This window comes from Salmo salar, chromosome ssa16 (assembly GCF_905237065.1).
Source record: "Salmo salar chromosome ssa16, Ssal_v3.1, whole genome shotgun sequence".
Lineage (NCBI taxonomy): Eukaryota > Metazoa > Chordata > Actinopteri > Salmoniformes > Salmonidae > Salmo > Salmo salar.
The window spans coordinates 25,280,120-25,300,633 of NC_059457.1; the positions used below are offsets into that span (position 1 = coordinate 25,280,120).

General features: G+C 43.3%; 1 protein-coding gene across 6 annotated transcripts in view; it reads right to left on the bottom strand.

The window, feature by feature from the left end:
* LOC106573449 (protein piccolo) overlaps positions 1 to 20,514 on the bottom strand; it is a 100,526-nt gene that overhangs the window by 19,648 nt on the left and 60,364 nt on the right. For all 6 annotated transcript variants that reach the window (XM_014148506.2, XM_014148502.2, XM_014148505.2 and 3 more), the window contains 3 exons: positions 16,024 to 16,115; positions 7,852 to 7,927; positions 6,764 to 6,889 (listed from right to left, as the gene is read on the bottom strand). In XM_014148506.2, the coding sequence (XP_014003981.2) occupies positions 6,764 to 6,889; positions 7,852 to 7,927; positions 16,024 to 16,115 (294 nt within the window). The remainder of the gene's footprint in view (positions 1 to 6,763; positions 6,890 to 7,851; positions 7,928 to 16,023; positions 16,116 to 20,514) is intronic.

Below are 20,514 nucleotides of genomic sequence, written 5' to 3' on the forward strand. Positions count from 1 at the left end.
ATGACACATGTTTCAAACTGCTATGGCACCACAGATCGATTCTCAATCCTGCAGTCAGGGTCTTGAGACAAGCTCAGACTACAGACACCTTGGTCTCAATGCATCTCAGAACACAAAACACAACCCAAACAAGTTTAGCTCAGGGAGAAATGTCTTACTCCTTCTCAAGAGTAGGCTCTACGTCTTTTAAAAATACCACTGCCTATCATTTCATTGACTAGAACAGTGGTTCCCAACCTTTTTTGTTTACTGTACCGTCTACTGAATTTGGCTCAGCCCGGAGTACCCAATAAGTAACCGTATAGTCTCATGGGTCTTCTTAAGTACCCCCTGTGGACAGGCCAAGTTCACCCAGGGGTCCTAGTGCCCCTGGTTGGGAACCACTAGACTAGAGTATATATTTTTCAGGTTCTGGTTCACACAGCAGACAAGACTCAGAGAGCATGACAGAGTATATAGCAGTAAGAGCTGTATGATGGATATTGAAAGGGAGAAAGTGCACAGTAAACTCAAACCCATGCCAGCATCGGTGTTGTGGCTGCACTTACACAAATGAAACCTCGTCTTGAGATAAGACTTTTGCTTACGAAGTAACTCGCCAGCTGCTGTGACAACAAAAGATTTTATTAACATATCTCTCTCTCTGTATGTTAGAGAGTCAAGGCCACAGCAACATTTAGAATACTCTCTCTCTCTCTCTCTCTCTCTCTCCATCTCTCATTCCCCCACTCCTCACCTCTCCCTCTATTTCTCTATTTCTCTGTCTCTCTCTATCTATCTCTCCTCTCTGTCTCTCATCACCCCCCCTCTCTCATTCTCTCTCTCTGCACCTGAGGGTACAAGTGTTCAGTTCCATGGTCTCTTTCAACTAAAGTCTAAACACAGCATTTTCATTAAGCTAATTTAGTCCTCTGAAGAGAGTCAGATAAAACCACAACATATGACTGCTTCCATTCCTAGGAGGGTTACTGTGTAATAGGGTGGCTGGTTGCCTAGTGGTTAGAGTGTTGGTCCATCAACCGAAAGGTTGCTGCTTCGAATACTCGAGCCGACAAGGTGAAAATCTGTGCCCTTGAGCAAGACATTTATAACCCTCATTTGCTCCAGGGGTGCCGGACTACATGGCTGACCCTGTAAAACAACACATTTCACTGCACCTATCTGGTGTATGTGATAATAAAACATATATATATACAGTACCAGTCAAAAGTTTGGACTCACCAACTCATTCCAGGGTTTTTCTTTATTTGAAAAAATTTTCTACATTGTAGAATAATAGTGAAGACATCAACATTATGAAATAACATATAGAATAATGTAGTAAGCAAATCAAAATATATTTTATTTCTGAGATTCTTCAAAGTTGCCACCCTTTGCTTTGATGACAGCTTCAAATCAAATCAAAGTTTATTTGTCACGTGCGCCGAGGTATTAGGTGAACAATAGGTAGGTAAAGAAATAAAACAACAGTAAAAAGACAGGCTATATACAGTAGCGAGGCTATAAAAGTAGCGAGGCTACATACAGACACTGGTTAGTCAGGCTGATTGAGGTAGTATGTACATGTAGATATGGTTAAAGTGACTATGAATATATGATGAACAGAGAGTAGCAGTAGTGTAAAAGAGGGGTTGGTGGGTGGTGGGTGGGACACAATGCAGATAGCCCGGTTAGCCAATGTGCTGGAACACTGGTTGGTCGGGCCAATTGAGGTAGTATGTACATATGTACATGAATGTATAGTTAAAGTGACTATGCATATATGATAAACAGAGAGTAGCAGCAGCGTAAAAGAGGGGTTGGAGGGGCACACAATGCAAATAGTCTGGGTAGCCATTTGATTACCTGTTCAGGAGTCTTATGGATTGGGTGTAAAAACTGTTGAGAAGCCTTTTTGTCCTAGACTTGGCACTCCGGTCTTGGCACTAATGGACTTGGCACTCCGGACTTGGCACTCTTGGCACTCTACTTGCCATGCGGTAGTAGAGAAAACAGTCTATGACTGGGGTGGCTGGGGTCTTTGACAATTTTTAGGGCCTTCCTCTGACACCGCCTGGTGTAGAGGTCCTGGATGGCAGGCAGCTTAGCCCCGCGATGTACTGGGCTGTACACACTACCCTCTGTAGTGCCTTGCGGTCGGAGGCCGAGCAAGGCAGTGATGCAACCAGTCAGGATGTTCTCGATGTTGCAGCTGTAGAACCTTTTGAGGATCTCAGGACCCATGCCAAATCTTTTTAGTTTCCTGAGGTGGAATAGGCTTTGTCGTGACCTCTTCATGACTGTCTTGGTGTGTTTGGACCATTGTAGTTTGTTGGTGATGTGGACACCAAGGAACTTGAAGCTCTCAACCTGCTCCACTACAGCCCCGTCGATGAGAATGGGGACGTGCTCGGTCCTCCTTTTTCTGTAGTCCACAATCATCTCCTTAGTCTTGGTTACGTTGAGGGATAGGTTGTTATTCTGGCACCTCTGGTGGTCTCTGACCTCCTCCCTGTAGGCTGTCTCGTCATTGTCGGTGATCAGGCCTACCACTGTTGTGTCGTCTTAATGATGGTGTTGGAGTCGTCCCTGGCCATGCAGTCGTGGGTGAACAGAGAGTACAGGAGGGGATTGAGCACGCACCCCTGGGGGGCTCCAGTGTTGAGGATCAGCGTGGCAGATGTGTTGCTACCTACTCTCACCACCTGAGGGCGGCCCGTCAGGAAGTCCAGGATCCAGTTGCAGAGGGAGGTGTTTAGTCCCAGGATCCTTAACTTAGTGATGAGCTTTGAGGGTACTATGGTGTTGAACGCTGAGCTGTAGTCAATGAATAGCATTCTCACATAAGTGTTTCTTTTGTCTAGGTGGGAAAGGGCAGTGTGGAGTGCAATAGAGATTGCATTATCTGTGGATCTGTTTGGGCGGTATGCAAATTGGAGTGGGTCTAGGGTTTCTGGGATAATGGTGTTGTGTGAGCCATTACCAGCCTTTCAAAGCACTTCATGGCTACGGAGTGAGTGCTATGGGTCTGTAGTCATTTAGGAAGGTTGCCTTTGTGTTCTTGGGCACAGGGACTATGGTGGTCTGCTTGAAACATGTTGGTATTACAGACTCAATCAGGGACATGTTGAAAATGTCAGTGAAGACACCTGCCAGTTGGTTAGCACATGCCAGAGCACACATCCTGGTAATCCATCTGGCCCCGCAGCCTTGTGTATGTTGACCTGTTTAAAGTTCTTCCTGACTTTGGCTACGGAGAGCGTGATCACACAGTCGTCCGCAACAGCTGATGCTCTCATGCATGTTATAGTCCCCCATCTTGAAAGCGGCAGCTCTACCCTTTATCTCAGTGCGAATGTTGCCTATAATCCATGGCTTCTGGTTGGGGTATGTACGTACAGTCACTGTGGGGACGACGTCCTCGATGCACTTATTGATAAAGCCAGCGACTGATGTGGTGTACTCCTAAATGCCATTGGAAGAATCCCGGAACATGTTCCAGTCTGTGATAGCAAAACAGTCTGAACAGACTCTTGGCATTCTATCAACCAGCTTCACGAGGAATGCTTTTCCAACAGTCCTGAAGGAGGTCCCACATATGCTGAGCACTTGTTGGCTGCTTTTCCTTCAGTCTGCTGTCCAACTCATCCCAAACCATCTCAATTGGTTTGAGGTCAGGTGATTGTGGAGGCCAGGTCATCTGATGTAGCATTCCATCACTCTCCTTCTTGGTCAAATAGCCCTTGCAAAGCCTGGAGGTGTATTTTGGGTCATTGTCCTGTTGAAAAACAAATAATAGTCCCACTAAGTCCAAACCAGATGGGATGGCGTATCGCTGTGGTAGCCATGCTGGTTAAGTGTGCCTTGAATTATAAATAAATACTGACAGTGTCACCAGCAAAGCACCCCCTACACCATCACACCTCCTGCTCCATCCTTCACGGTGGGAACCACACATGCTGGGATCATCCGTTCAGCTACTCTGTGTCTCACAAAGACACAGTGGTTGGAACCAAAAATCTCACATTTGGATTCATCAGACCAAAGGACAGATTTCCACCGGTCTAATGTCCATTGCTTGTGTTTCTTGGCCCAAGCAAGTCTCTTCTTATTATTAGTGTCCTTTAGTAGTGGTTTCTTTGCAGCAACTCGACCATGAATTCGGCCTGAGTCACGCAGTCTCCTCTAAACAGTTGATGTTGAGATGTGTCTGTTACTTAAACTCTGTGAAGAATGTATTTGGGCTGCAAGAACTTATCCTCTGCAGCCGAAGTAACTCTGGGTCTTCCTTTCCTGTGGCGGCCCTCATGAAAGACAGTTTCATCATAGCGCTTGATGGTTTTTGCGACTGGACTTGAAGAAACTTTCAAAGTTCTTGAAATGTTCCGCATTGACTGACCTTCATGTCTTAAAGTAATGATGGACTGTTGTTTCTCTTTGCCTATTTGAGCTGCTCTTGCCATAATATGGACTTGGTCTTTTACCAAATAGGGCTGTCTTCTGTATACCACACCTACCTTGTCACAACACAACTGACTGGCTCAAACGTATTAAGAAGGAAAGACATTTCACAAATTAACTTTTAACAAGGCACACCTGTTAATTGAAATGCATTCCAGGTGACTACCTCATGAAGCTGGTTGAGAGAATGCCAAGAGTGTGCAAAGCTGTCATGAAGGCAAAGGGTGGCTACTTTGAAGAATCTAAAATCTAAAATATTTATATATTTTTTACAAAAATATTTTTGGATTTGTTTAACACTGTTTTGGTTACTACATGATTCCATATGTGTTATTTCATAATTTTGACGTCTTCACTATTATTCTACAATGTAGAAAATAGTAAAAATAAAGAAAATAAAGAATGAGTAGATGTGTCCAAACTTTTGACTGGTACTGTATATGTTACAGAAACACAAACAACTGAACATTCTGTCAAAATTAGAATACACTGAGATACTTACTCTCGCTACATAATCATTTCCACAATCTGTATAAAGCTCAATACAATTATAAACTGTAGGGGATTTTAGGGAGATGGCATTTGCAGAGAGAGAAAATGTGCGTGTGTATTTGTCCTTCAAACTCCTCTCTCAGAATAGTCAAGGCTGTCCCATGTCGCAAGTGTCACCGCCAGGGTGTGACATCACAGCGTCTGAACTGAGTATGACAGCAAGAGGGAGTAGATGAACACTATCTCATCCCCAGAAACATCCCTAACTGCAGTGGATTACGCTAGAGAACTATGAAGAACCAGGCTTTCCTTCTGGTTTAACCCAGGAGGGATGGATGCAGAGACACGTCCTTCATGTGTCAGTAAATCCCTGAAATATATCAGTAGGAGAAAGCTACTGTCCTACACATTGTTCAGGATGTCTGGTAATTACAGTGGTGTGTTCTGAAGTCTCTTCTACTTTGTTATATTCTGCCTGTAGCCTGTACTAATCTATGTGCTTCAGAAAGGAGGGTTTTACAGTAATATGATTCATGGAAGCAGAAAGAGGAGTAGGGGGCTAAATACTGTGAGTGTGTGTGTGTTTCAGTGTGTGTATTCGTGTGTGTGTGTACAGGACTCTGAACAGCTTCTACCCCCAAGTCATAAGAATGCTACATCGTTAGTCCAGGAAGCTATTTAGTTAACTATTTAACTATCTGTATTGACCCTTTTTTTACTCATTACATACGCTGCTGCTTTTGTTGAATATCATTCACTTTATTCCTAGTTATATGTACATAGTGTAGCTACCTCAATTACCTCGTACCCCTGCACATCGACTCGGTACTGGTACCCCATGTATATATCCAAGTTATCGTTACTCATTGTGTATTTATTATTACTTTTATTATTCTGTTATTTTTGTATTTTCTTTCTCGCTACATTGTTGGGAAGGGTCCGTAAGTAAGCATTTCACTGTTAGTCTACACTTCTTGTTTACGAAGCATGTGACAAATACAATTTGATTTGGTGTGTGTGTCAGTGTTTGTATGAACATGTATGTTTGTCAGAGAGAGAAAGAGAAACAGCGAGAGAGAGACAGAGAAAGAGATGGAGGGAGAGAGGGAGAGAGGGAGAGAGGGAGAGAGAGAGAGAGAGAGAGAGAGCGAGAGAGAGAGAGAGAGAGAGAGATAAAGGGAGAGAGTGTGAATGACTGTGTCTGTGCTAAATACAGCATAATGGCTAGTCCTTTGTGGCATTGCAAAGGGGCAGAATGCAAAGAGACAGAGCTTTTTTTCTGGCTATCTGATGTCTCAGAATGAGACATGACAGACACACATGCAAACACAAACATACTGTACACACACAAACACCCTCTCATCTTTCTATGGTGCTCAGAGAGCTTGGCAAAGACATTCACAGTGAGCTGACAGTGGCCTGAAATGAATAATATAATAATAGATTTCTGCTTAAACCAGTAGCTAATCTGCTCTGAGCTGAAATCTGACATTGAGAAGTCTATCTCGTCCAGAACACGTGTGAAATAATCAATATACCTCATCCAGCTTAACTCAGACAAATTGAAATGCATACAACATGCGCTTATGAGTTATGATACTGCTGTATAAGAATGTTAATCATTGTTTTCTTCCAAATGTCTCTTTCATTTTTTTCCGCACGGATTAAAATCCCACTATAATGACGTTCCCATCAGATATAGCCCACAGTATTTTCTCAACCTTAAATCAGACTGTGTCCCTGTATGAACAGAGATAACCAATCTATTGTTCTCTCCTCCTTCTCTTGCTCGATTTATACCTTACACAAGTACATGTGCACACACACTTACCTTCCACCACTTTCCCTGTCTGTTCGGCCACTCCTCCGGGTGTAACCTTGGCAATGTAGGCTCCTATCTCACCATGACAACCAGGAATCTCCTTTCCTCCCACCACACGGATCCCCAGGCCATTCCCTGCAGGGAACACACATACGTAAACAACGGTTCAAAAGTTTGGGTTCAATTACAAATGTCCTTGTTTTTGAAAGAAAAGCATATTTTTTGTCCATTAAAATAACATAAAATTATTCAGAAATACAGTGTAGACATTGTAAATATTGTAAATAAATATTGTAGCTGGAAACAGCAGATATTTAATGGAATGGTGTACAGAGGCCCATTATCAGCAACCATCACTCCTGTGTTCCAATGGGACATTGTGTTAGCTAATCCAAGTTTATCATTTTAAAAGGCTAATTGATCATCAAAAAACCCTTTTGCAATTATGTTAGCACAGCTGAAAACTGTTGTTCTGATTAAAGAAGCAATACAACTGGCCTTCTTTAGACTAGTTGAGTATCTGGAGCATCAACTTCAGTTTCTTGGCAATTTCTCGCATGGAATAGCCTTCATTCCTCAGAACAAGAATAGACTGACGAGTTTCAGAAGAAAGTTCTCAGTTTTATTGCTTTTTTAATCAGGACAACAGTTTTCAGCTGTGCTAACATAATTGAAAAATGGTTTTCTAATAATCAATTAGCCTTTTAAAATGATAAACTTGGATTAGCTAACACAACATGCCATTGGAACACAGGAGCGATGGTTGTTGATAATGGCCCTCTGTACGTCTATGTAGATATTCCATAAAAAAACTGCTGTTTCCAGCTACAATAGTCATTTACAATATTTACAATATCTACACTGTATTTCTGATCAATTTGATGTTATTTTAATGGACAAAAAATGTGCTTTTCTTTCAAAAACAAGGACATTTCTAAGTGACCCCCACACTTTTGAAAGGTAGTGTATATGAATGGACAATATACAGTATAACAATATATCAATGGCCATATTGGAAATCCCTGAGATGATCCTATTATTATCATTAATGAGCAGATATCTACATATTAGAGAATGTTTACTGTGTTCTGCTCTACCTGAGACACTGGTGTCCTTGGGGTCTCTCTGTAGTTTGAGCCGGGTGTGAGGGAACACATAGGGAATCAGCTTAATCTGGGGGAGACACAGTGCATGGAGTATTTGTATTTTTTTTGCCAAGGCAGCAGCTACTCTTTCTGGGGTCCAAACACATTAAGGTACTTACATTACCTGTGAAACAAAAGATAAAATGGTACATCATAGAACATTATTACACCGCTACATATCCACAATACAAAATGTATAATACCACCATACAACAATATTACAATGTACGTGTGTGTAGAGTGCGTATGCTAGTGCTTGTGTGCGTATGTGTGTCTGTACATGTGTGTTTGTCTCTTCACAGCCCCTGTTGTTCCATAAGGTGTATTTTTACCAGTTTAAAAAAAAATCTGATTCTACTTGATTCATTTACCTGATGTGGAATAGAGTTCCATGTAGTCATGGCTCTATGTAGTACTTTGCAATTCCCATAGTCTGTTCTGGACTTGGAGATTATGAAGAGATCTCTGGTGGCATGTCTTGTGGGTTATGCATGAGTGTCTGAGCTGTGTGCTAGTAGTTTAAACAAACAGCTCAGTACATTCAGTTTATCAACACTTCTTACAAAAACAAGTAGTGATGAAGTCAATCTCTCCTCCACTTTGAGCCAGGAGAGATTGACATGCATATCATTGACATGCATACCCCGTGTACTTTTAAGGGCCAGCTATGCTGCTCTGTTCAGAGCCAATTGTCCCTCTATGTGGCACCTGACCACATTACTGAACTTTAGGTGCCACAAAACTAGGGCACGTAGGACCTGCCTTGTTAAGAAGGGAGAGCAGCACTTTATTATGGACAGACTTCTCCCCATCTTAGCTACTGTTATATCAATATGTTTTGACCATGACAGTTCACAATCCTGGGTTACTCCAAGCAGTTTAATCACCTCAACTTATTATTCAATAGTTGTGGTTTAGGGTTTAGTGGATGATTTGTCCAAAATACAATGCTTTTAGTTTTTTTTTTAATATTTAGGACTAACTTATTCCTTGCCATCCAGTCTGAAACTAACTGCAACGCATTGCTAAGTGTTGTAGTCATTTCAGTCGCTGTAGTAGCTGACGTGTATAGTGTTGAGACACGCTTTACTCAAAGGCAGTGGCATGTCGTTAGTGGCATGTGTGGCATGTGGCATGTCGTTAGTAAAGATCGAAAAAAGTAAGGGGCCTAAACAGCTGCCCTGGGAAATTCCTGATTCTACCTAGATTAAGTTGTAGGGGCTTCCATTAAAGAACACCATCTGTGTTCTGTTAGACAGGTAACTCTTTATCCACAATATAGCAAGGGGTGTAAAGCCATAACACATACATTTTTCCAGCAGCAGAATATGAACAATAATGTCAAAAGCCACACTGAAGTCTAACAAAACAGCCCCCACAATATTTTTTGCATCATTTTCTCTCAGTCAATCATCAGTCATTTGTGTAAGTGCTGTGGTTATTGAATGTCCTTCCCTATAAGCGTGCTGAAAGTCGGTTGTCAATTAGTTTACTGTAAAATAACATTGTATCTGGTCAAACTAAAAAAAATTCAAAAGGTTTACTAAGGTTTGTTAACAGGCTGATTGGTCGGCTATTTGACCCGTTTCAGGAAACTAGGCGTATGTCGCAAGTCACGACTTCACAGGAGAGGCATTTTAATGTTTATTTTATTTTTTATTAAAATCCGTTTTTTGGCAGAAATGCCTTCTGGAACATTTGAACTTTTATGTGCCTTAATAACAAACTTGTATGCCATCTGTAAATATGAAATACATTGTTAAATTACAAGCCTAGTTGGTTTAGCCACAGAAAAAGACAGGAACCTTTCCGCTAGCCATGATTGACTGAGATAATGAATGGCTGGACATGCCGAGAGATGAGTTTTGGATTAGTCTGCCCTGTAGCATCTTCTGTCAACAACATGAGCTGCTCATTATGTGTAGATAATCCTTTCTACTGCAGTTTTTTCAAAATATATAATGTTAGCCATGGCGAACTGCAAATGTGTTGCTACTGCTCTCAACCAGAATGACTTGACACAAGGTTATTAGGTTATTCTTCTTATCTAAACTTGGGAGGTGAATTGATGTTATGCAAGGTTGTAATGTCTTCTCAGTTTTTTTTCCTGGTTTACAGCTTCAATGCTCTGGAGTCTGGTGTTGTTGTCGCCAAGGAGCGTTCGGACTCAGTCGGGACCAGGTTTCAGCTGCTGCGCAAAGCTGACATCTTTCCTCCCATAGATGGTCTGCCTGTACCAGCAGCACCTGGACTGGACACAGCTAGACAAACTTATCTTTTTGAAAAGATCAGGGAGTTTTGTGAGGAAGAGGCTATGGACTTCACATGCCCTGCACCAAAGTCAAGGGCAGAACAGAAACAGGCTCCCTGAATATAGATTCCCTTGTTCATGCGTGGTTCGGCTGGACCAGTTAATCACTGGGGCGAGATCCCAGCCATCAGCACTATCTGCAGTGCCTCTAGTCACATGACTCTCTCCTAACACAATAGTTGATGCTACTTTTATTTATCCTGCTGCTCAGCCACTTTACCCCTGATTGATGGCATATACCTACCTCATCTTTCACTGATATCGTTATTGATATTGTTCTTGAACATAAAGTATATTATTTTGTTCTTTCTCTACTGGCATCTTTCTTTACTATCTATTTTTGATATTTCTACTATGCAAGTAACCACTTCGCTGTACCATTTACACCTTCTGTAGAGACCCATACACTTAGCAAGATGTGGCTGGGGGTTATAGCATTTCTTTCACATGACCCATCAATTTAGAAAAGTGTGTCTGGGTAAGCGTCATCGAATATTTATAAAATATACCTGGAATTTTTACATATTGTTGGCTGCAACTTATACCACTTTTTGTCTAAATCTTTACTACACTACTCACTGTTTAGCACATGACCTCACATGTGAATCCTTAAAGAGATGGGTGGGGCTGGCTTAAAAGGGTGTGAACAATTCTGAATGGGTGTAGACAAAGAAAAGCTCTCCAGTAGGTGTAACAAAATATTCAAGGGCCATTTTCTCAAAAGTTTATCAACTTTCAAAGCAGAATTACTTTCGCATTGTTCCTCAAATGCAGTGTATGATATACCATTGTGTAGCTCTGTATCTCTGCTTTTAAACAATGTAAAAAACACAATTTTAAATGTTGATACATAAGACCGAATCAAGGCGGTCTGTCACATTTGAGCCAGTAAAGGGGTCTCTGGCCAGAGCGCACACCCTTTTAGTAGGCTTAAATTGATGATATGGCAAATAGCGGTGGAAATATCATCCGCTATTATCCTCAGTAATTTTCCATCTAGGTTGTCAGACCCTGGTGGCTTGTCATTGTTGATAGACAACAATAATTGTTTCACCTCCTCCACACTCACATTACAGAATTAAAAAGTACAATGCCTTTCTTTCATAATTTGGTCAGATATACTTTGATGTGTAGTGTCAGCGTTTGTTGCTGGCATGTTATGCCTACATTTGCTAATCTTGCCAATGAAAAAATCATTAAAGTAGTTGGCTATATCAGTGGGTTTTGTGATGAATGAGCCATCTGATTCAATGAATAATGGAGCCGAGTTTAACTTTTATTCCCAAAAGTTAATTTAAGGTGCTCCAAAGCTTATTACTGGCATTCTTTGTATGATTTATATTTGTTTCATAGAATTGTTTATTTTAATTTTGTGTGTGGCTCAGTTGGTAGAGCATGTTGTTTGCAACGCCAGGGTTGTGGGTTCAGTTCAATTCCCACGGGGGACCAGTACGGAATTTTTTTTAATGAAATGTATGCATTCACTACTGTAAGTCGCTCTGGATAAGAGCGTCTGCTAAATGACTAAAATGTAAATGTAAAATGTTTATTCACATGATTTCTCAATTTTCAGTACATATGCCAATCGGTTTTTTATTTTTTTATTTTTTTATTTATTTATTTATTTTATTTCACCTTTATTTAACCAGGTAGGCAAGTTGAGAAAAAGTTCTCATTTACAATTGCGACCTGGCCAAGATAAAGCAAAGCAGTTCGACAACATACAAAAACACAGAGTTACACATGAAGTAAAACAACATACAATCAATGATGCAGTTGAAAAAAATAAGCCTTTATACAATGTGAGCAAATGATGTGAGATAAGGGAGGTAAAGGCAAAAAAGGCCATGGTGGCAAAGTAAATAAAGTATAGCAAGTAAAACACTGGAATGGTAGATTTGTAGTTTGAAGAGAGTTCAAAGTTAAAATATAAATAATATGGTGCAAAGGAGCAAAATAAATTAAATAAATAAATACAGTAGGGGAAGAGGTAGTAGTTTGGGCTAAATTATAGATGGGCTATGTACAGGTGCAGTGATCTGGGAGCTGCTCTGATAGCTGGTGCTTAAAGCTAGTGAGGGAGATAAGTGTTTCCAGTTTCAGAGATTTTTGTAGTTCGTTCCAGTCATTGGCAGCAGAGAACTGGAAGGAGAGACGACCAAAGGAGGAGCTGGCTTTAGGAGTGACCAGAGAGATATACCTGCTGGAGCGCGTGCTACAGGTGGGTGCTGCTATGGTGACCAGTGAGCGGAGATAAGGGGGGACTTTACCTAGCAGGGTCTTGTAGATGACCTGGAGCCAATGTGTTTGGCGACGATTATGAAGCGAAGGCCAGCCAACGAGAGCGTAAAGGTTGCAGTGGTGGGTAGTATATGGGGCTTTGGTGACAAAACGGATGGCACTGTGATAGACTGGATCCAGCTTGTTGAGTAGGGTATTGGAGGCTATTTTGTAAATGACATCGCCGAAGTCGAGGATTGGTAGGATGGTCAGTTTTACGAGGGTATGTTTGGCAGCATGAGTGAAGGATGCTTTGTTGCGAAATAGGAAGCCAATTCTAGATTTAACTTTGGATTGGAGATGATTGATGTGAGTCTGGAAGGAGAGTTTACAGTCTAACCAGACACCTAGGTATTTGTAGTTGTCCACAAATTCTAAGTTAGAACCGTCCAGAGAAGTGATGCTGGACAGACGGGCAGGTGCAGGCAGCGATCGGTTGAAGAGCACGCATTTAGTTTTACTTGTGTTTAGGAGCAGTTGGAGACCACGGAAAGAGAGTTGAATGGCATTGAAGCTCGTCTGGAGGGTTGTTAACACAGTGTCCAAAGAAGGGCCAGAAGTATACAGAATGGTGTCGTCTGCGTAGAGGTGGATCAGAGATTCACCAGCAGCAAGAGCGACATCATTGATGTATACAGAGAAAAGAGTTGGCCCAAGAATTGAACCCTGTGGTACCCCCATAGAGACTGCCAGAGGTCCGGACAGCAGGCCCTCCGATTTGACACACTGAACTCTGTCAGAGAAGTAGTTGGTGAACCAGGCGACGCAATCGTTTGAGAAACCAAGGCTACTGAGTCTGCCGATGAGGATGTGGTGATTAACAGAGTCAAAAGCTTTGGCCAGGTCAATGAATACGGCAGCACAGTATTGTTTCTTATCGATGGCGGTTACGATGTCGTTTAGGACCTTGAGCGTGGCTGAGGTGCACCCATGACCAGCTCTGAAACCAGATTGCATAGCAGAGAAGGTGCGGTGGGATTCGAAATGGTCGGTAATCTGTTTGTTGACTTGGCTTTCGAAGACCTTAGAAAGGCAGGGTAGGATGGATATAGGTCTGTAGCAATTTGGGTCAAGAGTGTCACCTCCTTTGAAGAGGGGGATGACAGCAGCTGCTTTCCAATCTATGGGAATCTCAGACGACACGAAAGAGAGGTTGAACAGGCTAGTAATAGGGGTTGCAATAATTTCGGCAGATAATTTTAGAAAGAAAGGGTCCAGATTGTCAAGCCCAGCTGATTTGTAGGGGTCCAGATTTTGCAGCTCTTTCAGAACATCAGCTGAATGGATTTGGGAGAAGGAGAAATGGGGGAGGCTTGGGCGAGTAGCTGTGGGGGGTGCAGTGCTGTTGAATGCAGTAGGGGTAGTTAGGTGGAAAGCATGGCCAGCCGTAGAAAAATGCTTATTGAAATTCTCAATTATAGTGGGCTTATCGGTGGTGACAGAGTTTCCTATCCTCAGTGCAGTGGGCAGTTGGGAGGAGGTGTTCTTATTCTCCATGGACTTTACAATGTCCCAGAACTTTTTAGAGTTGGAGTTGCACGAAGCAAATTTCTGTTTGAAAAAGCTAGCCTTGGCGTTTCTAACTGCCTGTGTGTATTGGTTTCTAACTTCCCTGAAAAGTTGCATATCGCGGGGGCAGTTCGATGCTAATGCAGAACGCCACAGGATATTTTTGTGTTGGTTAAGGGCAGTCAGGTCTGGGGAGAACCAAGGGCTATATCTGTTCCTGGTTCTAAATTTCTTGAAAGGGGCATGCTTATTTAAGATGGTGAGGAAGGCATTTAAAAAAATAACCAGGCATCCTCTACTGACGGGATGAGGTCAATATCCTTCCAGGATACCAGGGCCAGGTCGATTAGAAAGGCTTGCTCGTTGAAATGTTTCAGGGAGCGTTTGACAGTGATGAGTGGAGGTCGTTTGACCGCTGACCCATTACGGGTGCAGGCAATGAGGCAGTGATCGCTGAGATCTTGGTGGAAAACAGCAGAGGTGTATTTAGAGGGCACGTTGGTTAGGATGATATCTATCAGGGTGCCAGTGTTTGCGGCTTTGGGGTTGTACCTGGTGGGTTCATTAATAATTTGTGTGAGATTGAGGGCATCAAGCTTGGATTGTAGGATGGCTGGGGTGTTAAGCATGTCCCAGTTTAGGTCACCTAGTAGCACGAGCTCTGAAGATAGATGGGGGGCAATCAGTTCACATATGGTGTCCAGAGCACAGCTAGGGGCCGAGGGGGGTCTATAGCAGGCGGCAACGGTGAGAGACTTGTTTTTGGAGAGGTGGATTTTTAAAAGTAGAAGTTCAAATTGTTTGGGTACAGACCTGGATAGCAGGACAGAACTCTGCAGGCTATCTCTGCAGTAGATTGCAACACCGCCCCCTTTGGTCGTTCTATCTTGTCTGAAAACGTTGTAGTTAGGGATGAAGATTTCAGAGTTTTTGGTGGACTTCCTAAGCCAAGATTCAGACACAGCTAGGACATCCGGGTTGGCAGAGTGTGCTAAAGCAGTGAATAAAACAAACTTAGGGAGGAGGCTTCTAATGTTAACATGCATGAAACCAAGGTTATTACGGTTACAGAAGTCATCAAAAGAGAGCACCTGGGGAGTAGGAGTGGAGCCAGGCATTGCATGGCCTGGATTCACCTCTACATCCCCAGAGGAGCAGAGAAGAATAAGTATGAGGGTACGGCTAAAAGCTATAAGAATTGGTCGTCTGTGACGTCCAGAATAGAGAGAAAAAGGAGCAGGTTTCTGAGGCCGATAAAATAGCTTCAAGGTATAATGTACAGACAAAGGTATGGTGGGATGTGAGTACAGAGGAGGTAAACCTAGGCATTTAGTGATTATGAGAGAGATATTGTCTCTAGAAACATCATTGAAACCAGAAGATGTCATAGCATGTGAGGGTGGAGGAAATGTGAGGGTTGTGCTGCCAGACGTAATCATCCCTCTCAACCATAACATTTTTCAATTTCTCATCAATCCAAGGGGATTTAACAGTTTTTACAGTCATTTTCTTAATGGGTGCGTGGTTATTAGTAACTGGAATAAGCAATTTCGTAAATGTGTGAAGTGTAGCATCTGGTTGCTCATCATTACACACCACAGACCAGCAAATATTCTTTACATCATCAACATAAAAATCCCTATACAACTTGTTGTATGACCTCTTCTACACTATATTAGGCCCAACCTTTGTAACTTTGGTTTTCCTAGATATGGATACTATATTGTGATCACTACATCCTATGGATTTGAATACTGCTTTAAAGCACATTTCTGCAACATTAGTCAAATCAATACATGTTGATGATTTCCTTCCCGTGCTGTTTGTAACTAACCTGGTAGATCAACTGATAACCTGAACCAGGTTGCAGTCACTGGTTACAGTTTGAGTACAACTCTGCTAAAGACAACATGAACAAAACAGGCACTATCAATGTATATTTAATGAGGGGGAAGATGGATATGGCAGTTTATTTATTAAATATAGTTCACTAATTTAGACTTATCCTATCCAGCTCCTCTCACCTGTCTCCTGTCCAGAGGCTGTCCATTTTCCTGATGTTGTCTCTCTGCAGGCTTATCAAACCAGTCAGTGTCCTCCCTCCTCAGGTGGTACGCTGCACAGGGACAGAGACGGAGGCAGGGGGACACAGGGGTGGAAGGGACAGGGACACAGACCGAGAGGGGATACTCAATTGTCAAACCTGCTATATAAGCAGGATGGATGCCCAACTCCAAATCAACCACTAGCCTCTAGCCACAGACCATATATGCACTTAATGTAGATCTAAAGTAACTCCAAATCACTCTCTGGTTGGCTTGGCGGAGTCTACGTGATGTGGATGATATGATCTACGCAAGTGCCTTGGGGTGGGAGCTAGATGGCAATGTGAAATTGGGTATAAGTAGCACCCCCTTACAATACTTTATAAACACATCCTTTGCTCCATGTTTACTGCTCATAAGTGATCAGTGATCAGAGCTGTCTGGAGAGGTGAAGGCAGCGTGGTAGTTAACCAGCTACTGTCCCATCCCCAGTACTATCAGATCAGTGAACATTTAAGAGACTGGATGGGGATGGATGTATTTGAACTAGGTATGTCATGCGCACATTGGCATGCAGAGGTCCCCGGTGTGTGTGTGTGAGTGTGTGTGTGTGTATGTGTGTGTGTGTGTGTGTGTGTGTGTGTGTGTGTGTGTGTGTGTGTGTGTGTGTGTGTGTGTGTGTGTGTGTGTGTGTGTGTGTGTGTGTGTGTGTGTGTGTGTGTGTGTGTGTGTGTGTATTCAGACATAGCACTGTTGTGGTAACATATGTATGTAATGCAAATGTGAGCCATATCTGAGCAACCTTGCAATAGTGCATGATCATGAATTCCAGAAATGGCATTGATATACACTATCTATACAAAAGTATATGGACACCCCTTCAAATTAGTGGATTTGGCACACAGCCATGCATTCGCCATAGACAAACATTGGCAGTAGAATGGCCTTACTGAAGAGCTCAGTGACTTTCAATGTGGCACCGTCATAGGATGCCACCTTTCTAACAAGCCAGTTCGTCAAATTTCTCCTCTGCTAAAGCTGCCCCAGTCAACTGATATTGTTAAGTGGAAACGTCTAGGAGCAACAACGGCTCAGACGCGAAGTCGTAATCCACTCAAGCTCACAGAATGAGTGCTGAAGCGCGTAGCGTGTAAAACCTGTCTGTCCGCGGTTGCAACACACACTACCGAGTTCCAAACTGCCATTGGAAGCAACGTCAGCACAAGAACTGTTCTTCGGGAGCTTCATGAAATGGGTTTCCATGGCCGAGCAGCCGCACACAAGCCTAAGATCACCATGCGCAATGCCAAGCGTCTCCTCAAGTGGTGTAAACCTCACTGTTGCTGGACTCTGGAGCAGTGGAAACGCGTTCTCTGGAGTGCTGAATCATGCTTCACCATCTGGCATTCCGATAGACAAATCTGGGTTTAGCAGATGCCAGGGGAACGCTACCTGCCCCAATGCATAGTGCCAACTGTAAAGTTTGGTGGAGAAGGAATAATGGTCTGGGGCTGTTATTCATTGTTCAGGCTAGGGCCCTTAGCTCCAACGAAGATACATCTTAATGCTACAGCATCCAATCATATTCCAGACAATTCTGTGAACTTTGTGGCAACAGTTTGAGGAAGACCCTTTCCTGTTACAGCATGACAATGCACCCATGCACAAAGCGAGGTCCATACATAAATGGTTTGTCGAGATCGGTGTGGAAGAACTTGACTGGCCTGCACAGAGCCCTGACCTCAACCCCATCGAACACCTTTGGGATCAATTGGAATGTCGAGTGCAAGCCAGGCCTAATCGCCTATTTGCTATTTTGTTTGTTTTTTCTCATTGTTTGTAACACATTTTTACATGATGTTGCTGTTACCGTCTCTTTTGATCGAAAAGAGCTTCTGGACATCAAAACAGCGATTACTCACATCGAACTGGACAAAGATTTTTTTATTTAATGAGACTGACGTGAAGGATATACTGCTTTGTCGAGACAAGGCCCAAATACCGTCATCCGCATGAAGAAAATATGGAGAAAAAGGGGGAGGAGAGCGGGGTGCTTTTAAAATAATTAGCCGAGTAGGTAAACCACCACAACCCTCCGTATCATTGGCCAATGTGCAATCATTGGAAAACAAACTGGACAATCTACGATTAAGACTATCCTGCCAACGGGACATTAAAAACTGTAATACCTTATGTTTCACCGAGATGTGGCTAAATGACGACACGGATAATATTGTGCTGGCTGGCTTCTCCGTGCATCGGCAGGACAGAGGAGATACGTCTGGTAGGACGAGGGGCGGAGGGGTGGGAGTGTGTCTATTTGTCAATAACTGCTGGTGTGTGATGTCTAATATTAAAGAAGACTTGAGGTATTGCTCACCTGAGGTAGAATACCTCACGATAAGCTGTAGACCACACTATCTACCAAGAGAGTTCTCATCTATATTATTCGCAGCCGTCTATTTACCACCACAAACCGATGCTGGCACTAAGACCGCACTCAACGAGCTGTATAAGGCCATAAGCAAACAAGAAAATGCTCAGCCAGAAGAGGCGCTCCTAGTGGCCGGGGACTTTAATGCAGGCAAACTTAAATCTGTTTTACCTAATTTCTACCAGCATGTCACATGTGCAACCAGAGGAGAAAAACAACTATAGACCACCTTAACTCCACACACAGAGACGTATACAAAGCTCACCCTCGCCCTCCATTGAACAAATCTGACCATAATTAGATCCTCCTGATTCCTGCTTACAAGCAAAAACTAAAGCAGGAAGTACCAGTGACTCGCTCAATACGGAAGTGTTCAGATGACAAGGATGCTATGCGGCAGGACTATTTTGCTAGCACAGCCTGGAATATGTCCAATGGCATTGAGGAGTATACCACCTCAGCCACTGGTTTCATCAATAAGTGCATCGACGACGTCATCCCCACAGAGACCGTACGTACATATCCCAACCAGAATCCATGGATTACGGGCAACATCCGCACCAAGCTAAAGGCTAGAGCTGCCGCTTTCAAGGAGCGGGACACTAATCCAAACGCTTATAAGAAATCCCGCTATGACTTCAGACGAACAATCAAACAGGCAAAGCATCAATACAGGACTAAGATTGAATTCTTCTACGCTCGTCGGATGTGGCAGGGCTTGAAAACAATTATGGACTACAAAGGGAAACCCAGCCGTAAGTTGCCCAGTGATGCAAGCCTACCAGATGAGCTAAATGCCTTTTATGCTAGCTTCGAGGCAAGCAACACTGAAGCATGCATGAGAGCACCAGCTGTTCCGGACGACTGTGTGATCACGCTCTCCATAGCCGATGTGAGCAAGGCCTTTAACCTGTTGGGGCTAGGGGGCAGTATTGAGAGGCCGCGAGGCCAGACAGATTACCAGGACCTGTACTCAAAAGGACGAACTGGCAAGTGTTTTCACTGACATTTTCAACCTCTCCCTGACCAAGTCTGTAACACCTACAGGTTTAAAACAGACCACCATAGTCCCTATGCCCAAGAAAGCGAAGGTAACCCGCCGAAATAATTACCACCCCTTAGCACTCACATTGGTAGCCATGAAGCTCCCCAAAAGATCCACAGATAACGCAATCTCAATCGCACAGAATCATTCGGCTTAGGGTTTGGCCAGGGTAGGCCGTCATTGTAAATAAGAATTTGTTCTTAACTGACTTGCCTAGTTAAAAAAAGTTAAATAGAATAAAAAAATAGTATCCACAAAGCTCATCACTAAGCTAAGGACCCTGGGACTAAACACCTCCCTCTGCAACTGTATCCTGGACTTCCTGACAGGCCACCCCCAGGTGGTAAGGGTAGGCAACAACACATCTGCCACACTGATCCTCAACACTGGGGCCCCTCAGGGGTGCGTGCTTAGTCCCCTCCTGTACTCCCTGTTCACCCCACGACTGCGTGGTCAAGCACAACTCCAACACCATCATTAAGTTTGCAGATGACATAACAGTGGTAGCCCTGATCACCGACATTGATGAGACAGCCTATAGGGAGGTCAGGGACCTGGCAGTGTGGTGCCAGGACAACAACCTCTCCCTCAATGTGAGCAAGACAAATGAGCTGATCTTAGATTATCGTGAAAGGAGGGCCGAACAGGCCCCCATTAATATCGACGGGCCGAAGTGGAGCGGTTCGAGAGTTTCAAGTTCCTTGGTGTCCACATCACCAACAAACTATCATGGTCCAAACACACCAAGACAGTTGTGAAGAGGGCATGACAACACCTTTTTCCTCTCAGGAGACTGAAAGGATTTGTTCTGGGTCCCCAGATCCTCAAAAAGTTCAACATCTGCACCATCGAGAGCATCCTGACAGGTTGCATCACCACCTGGTATGGCAACTGCTCGGCATCTGACGGTAAGGCGCTACAGAGGGTAGTGCGTACGGCCCAGTACATCACTGGGGCCAAGCCTCCTGACATCCAGGACCTTTAAACTAGG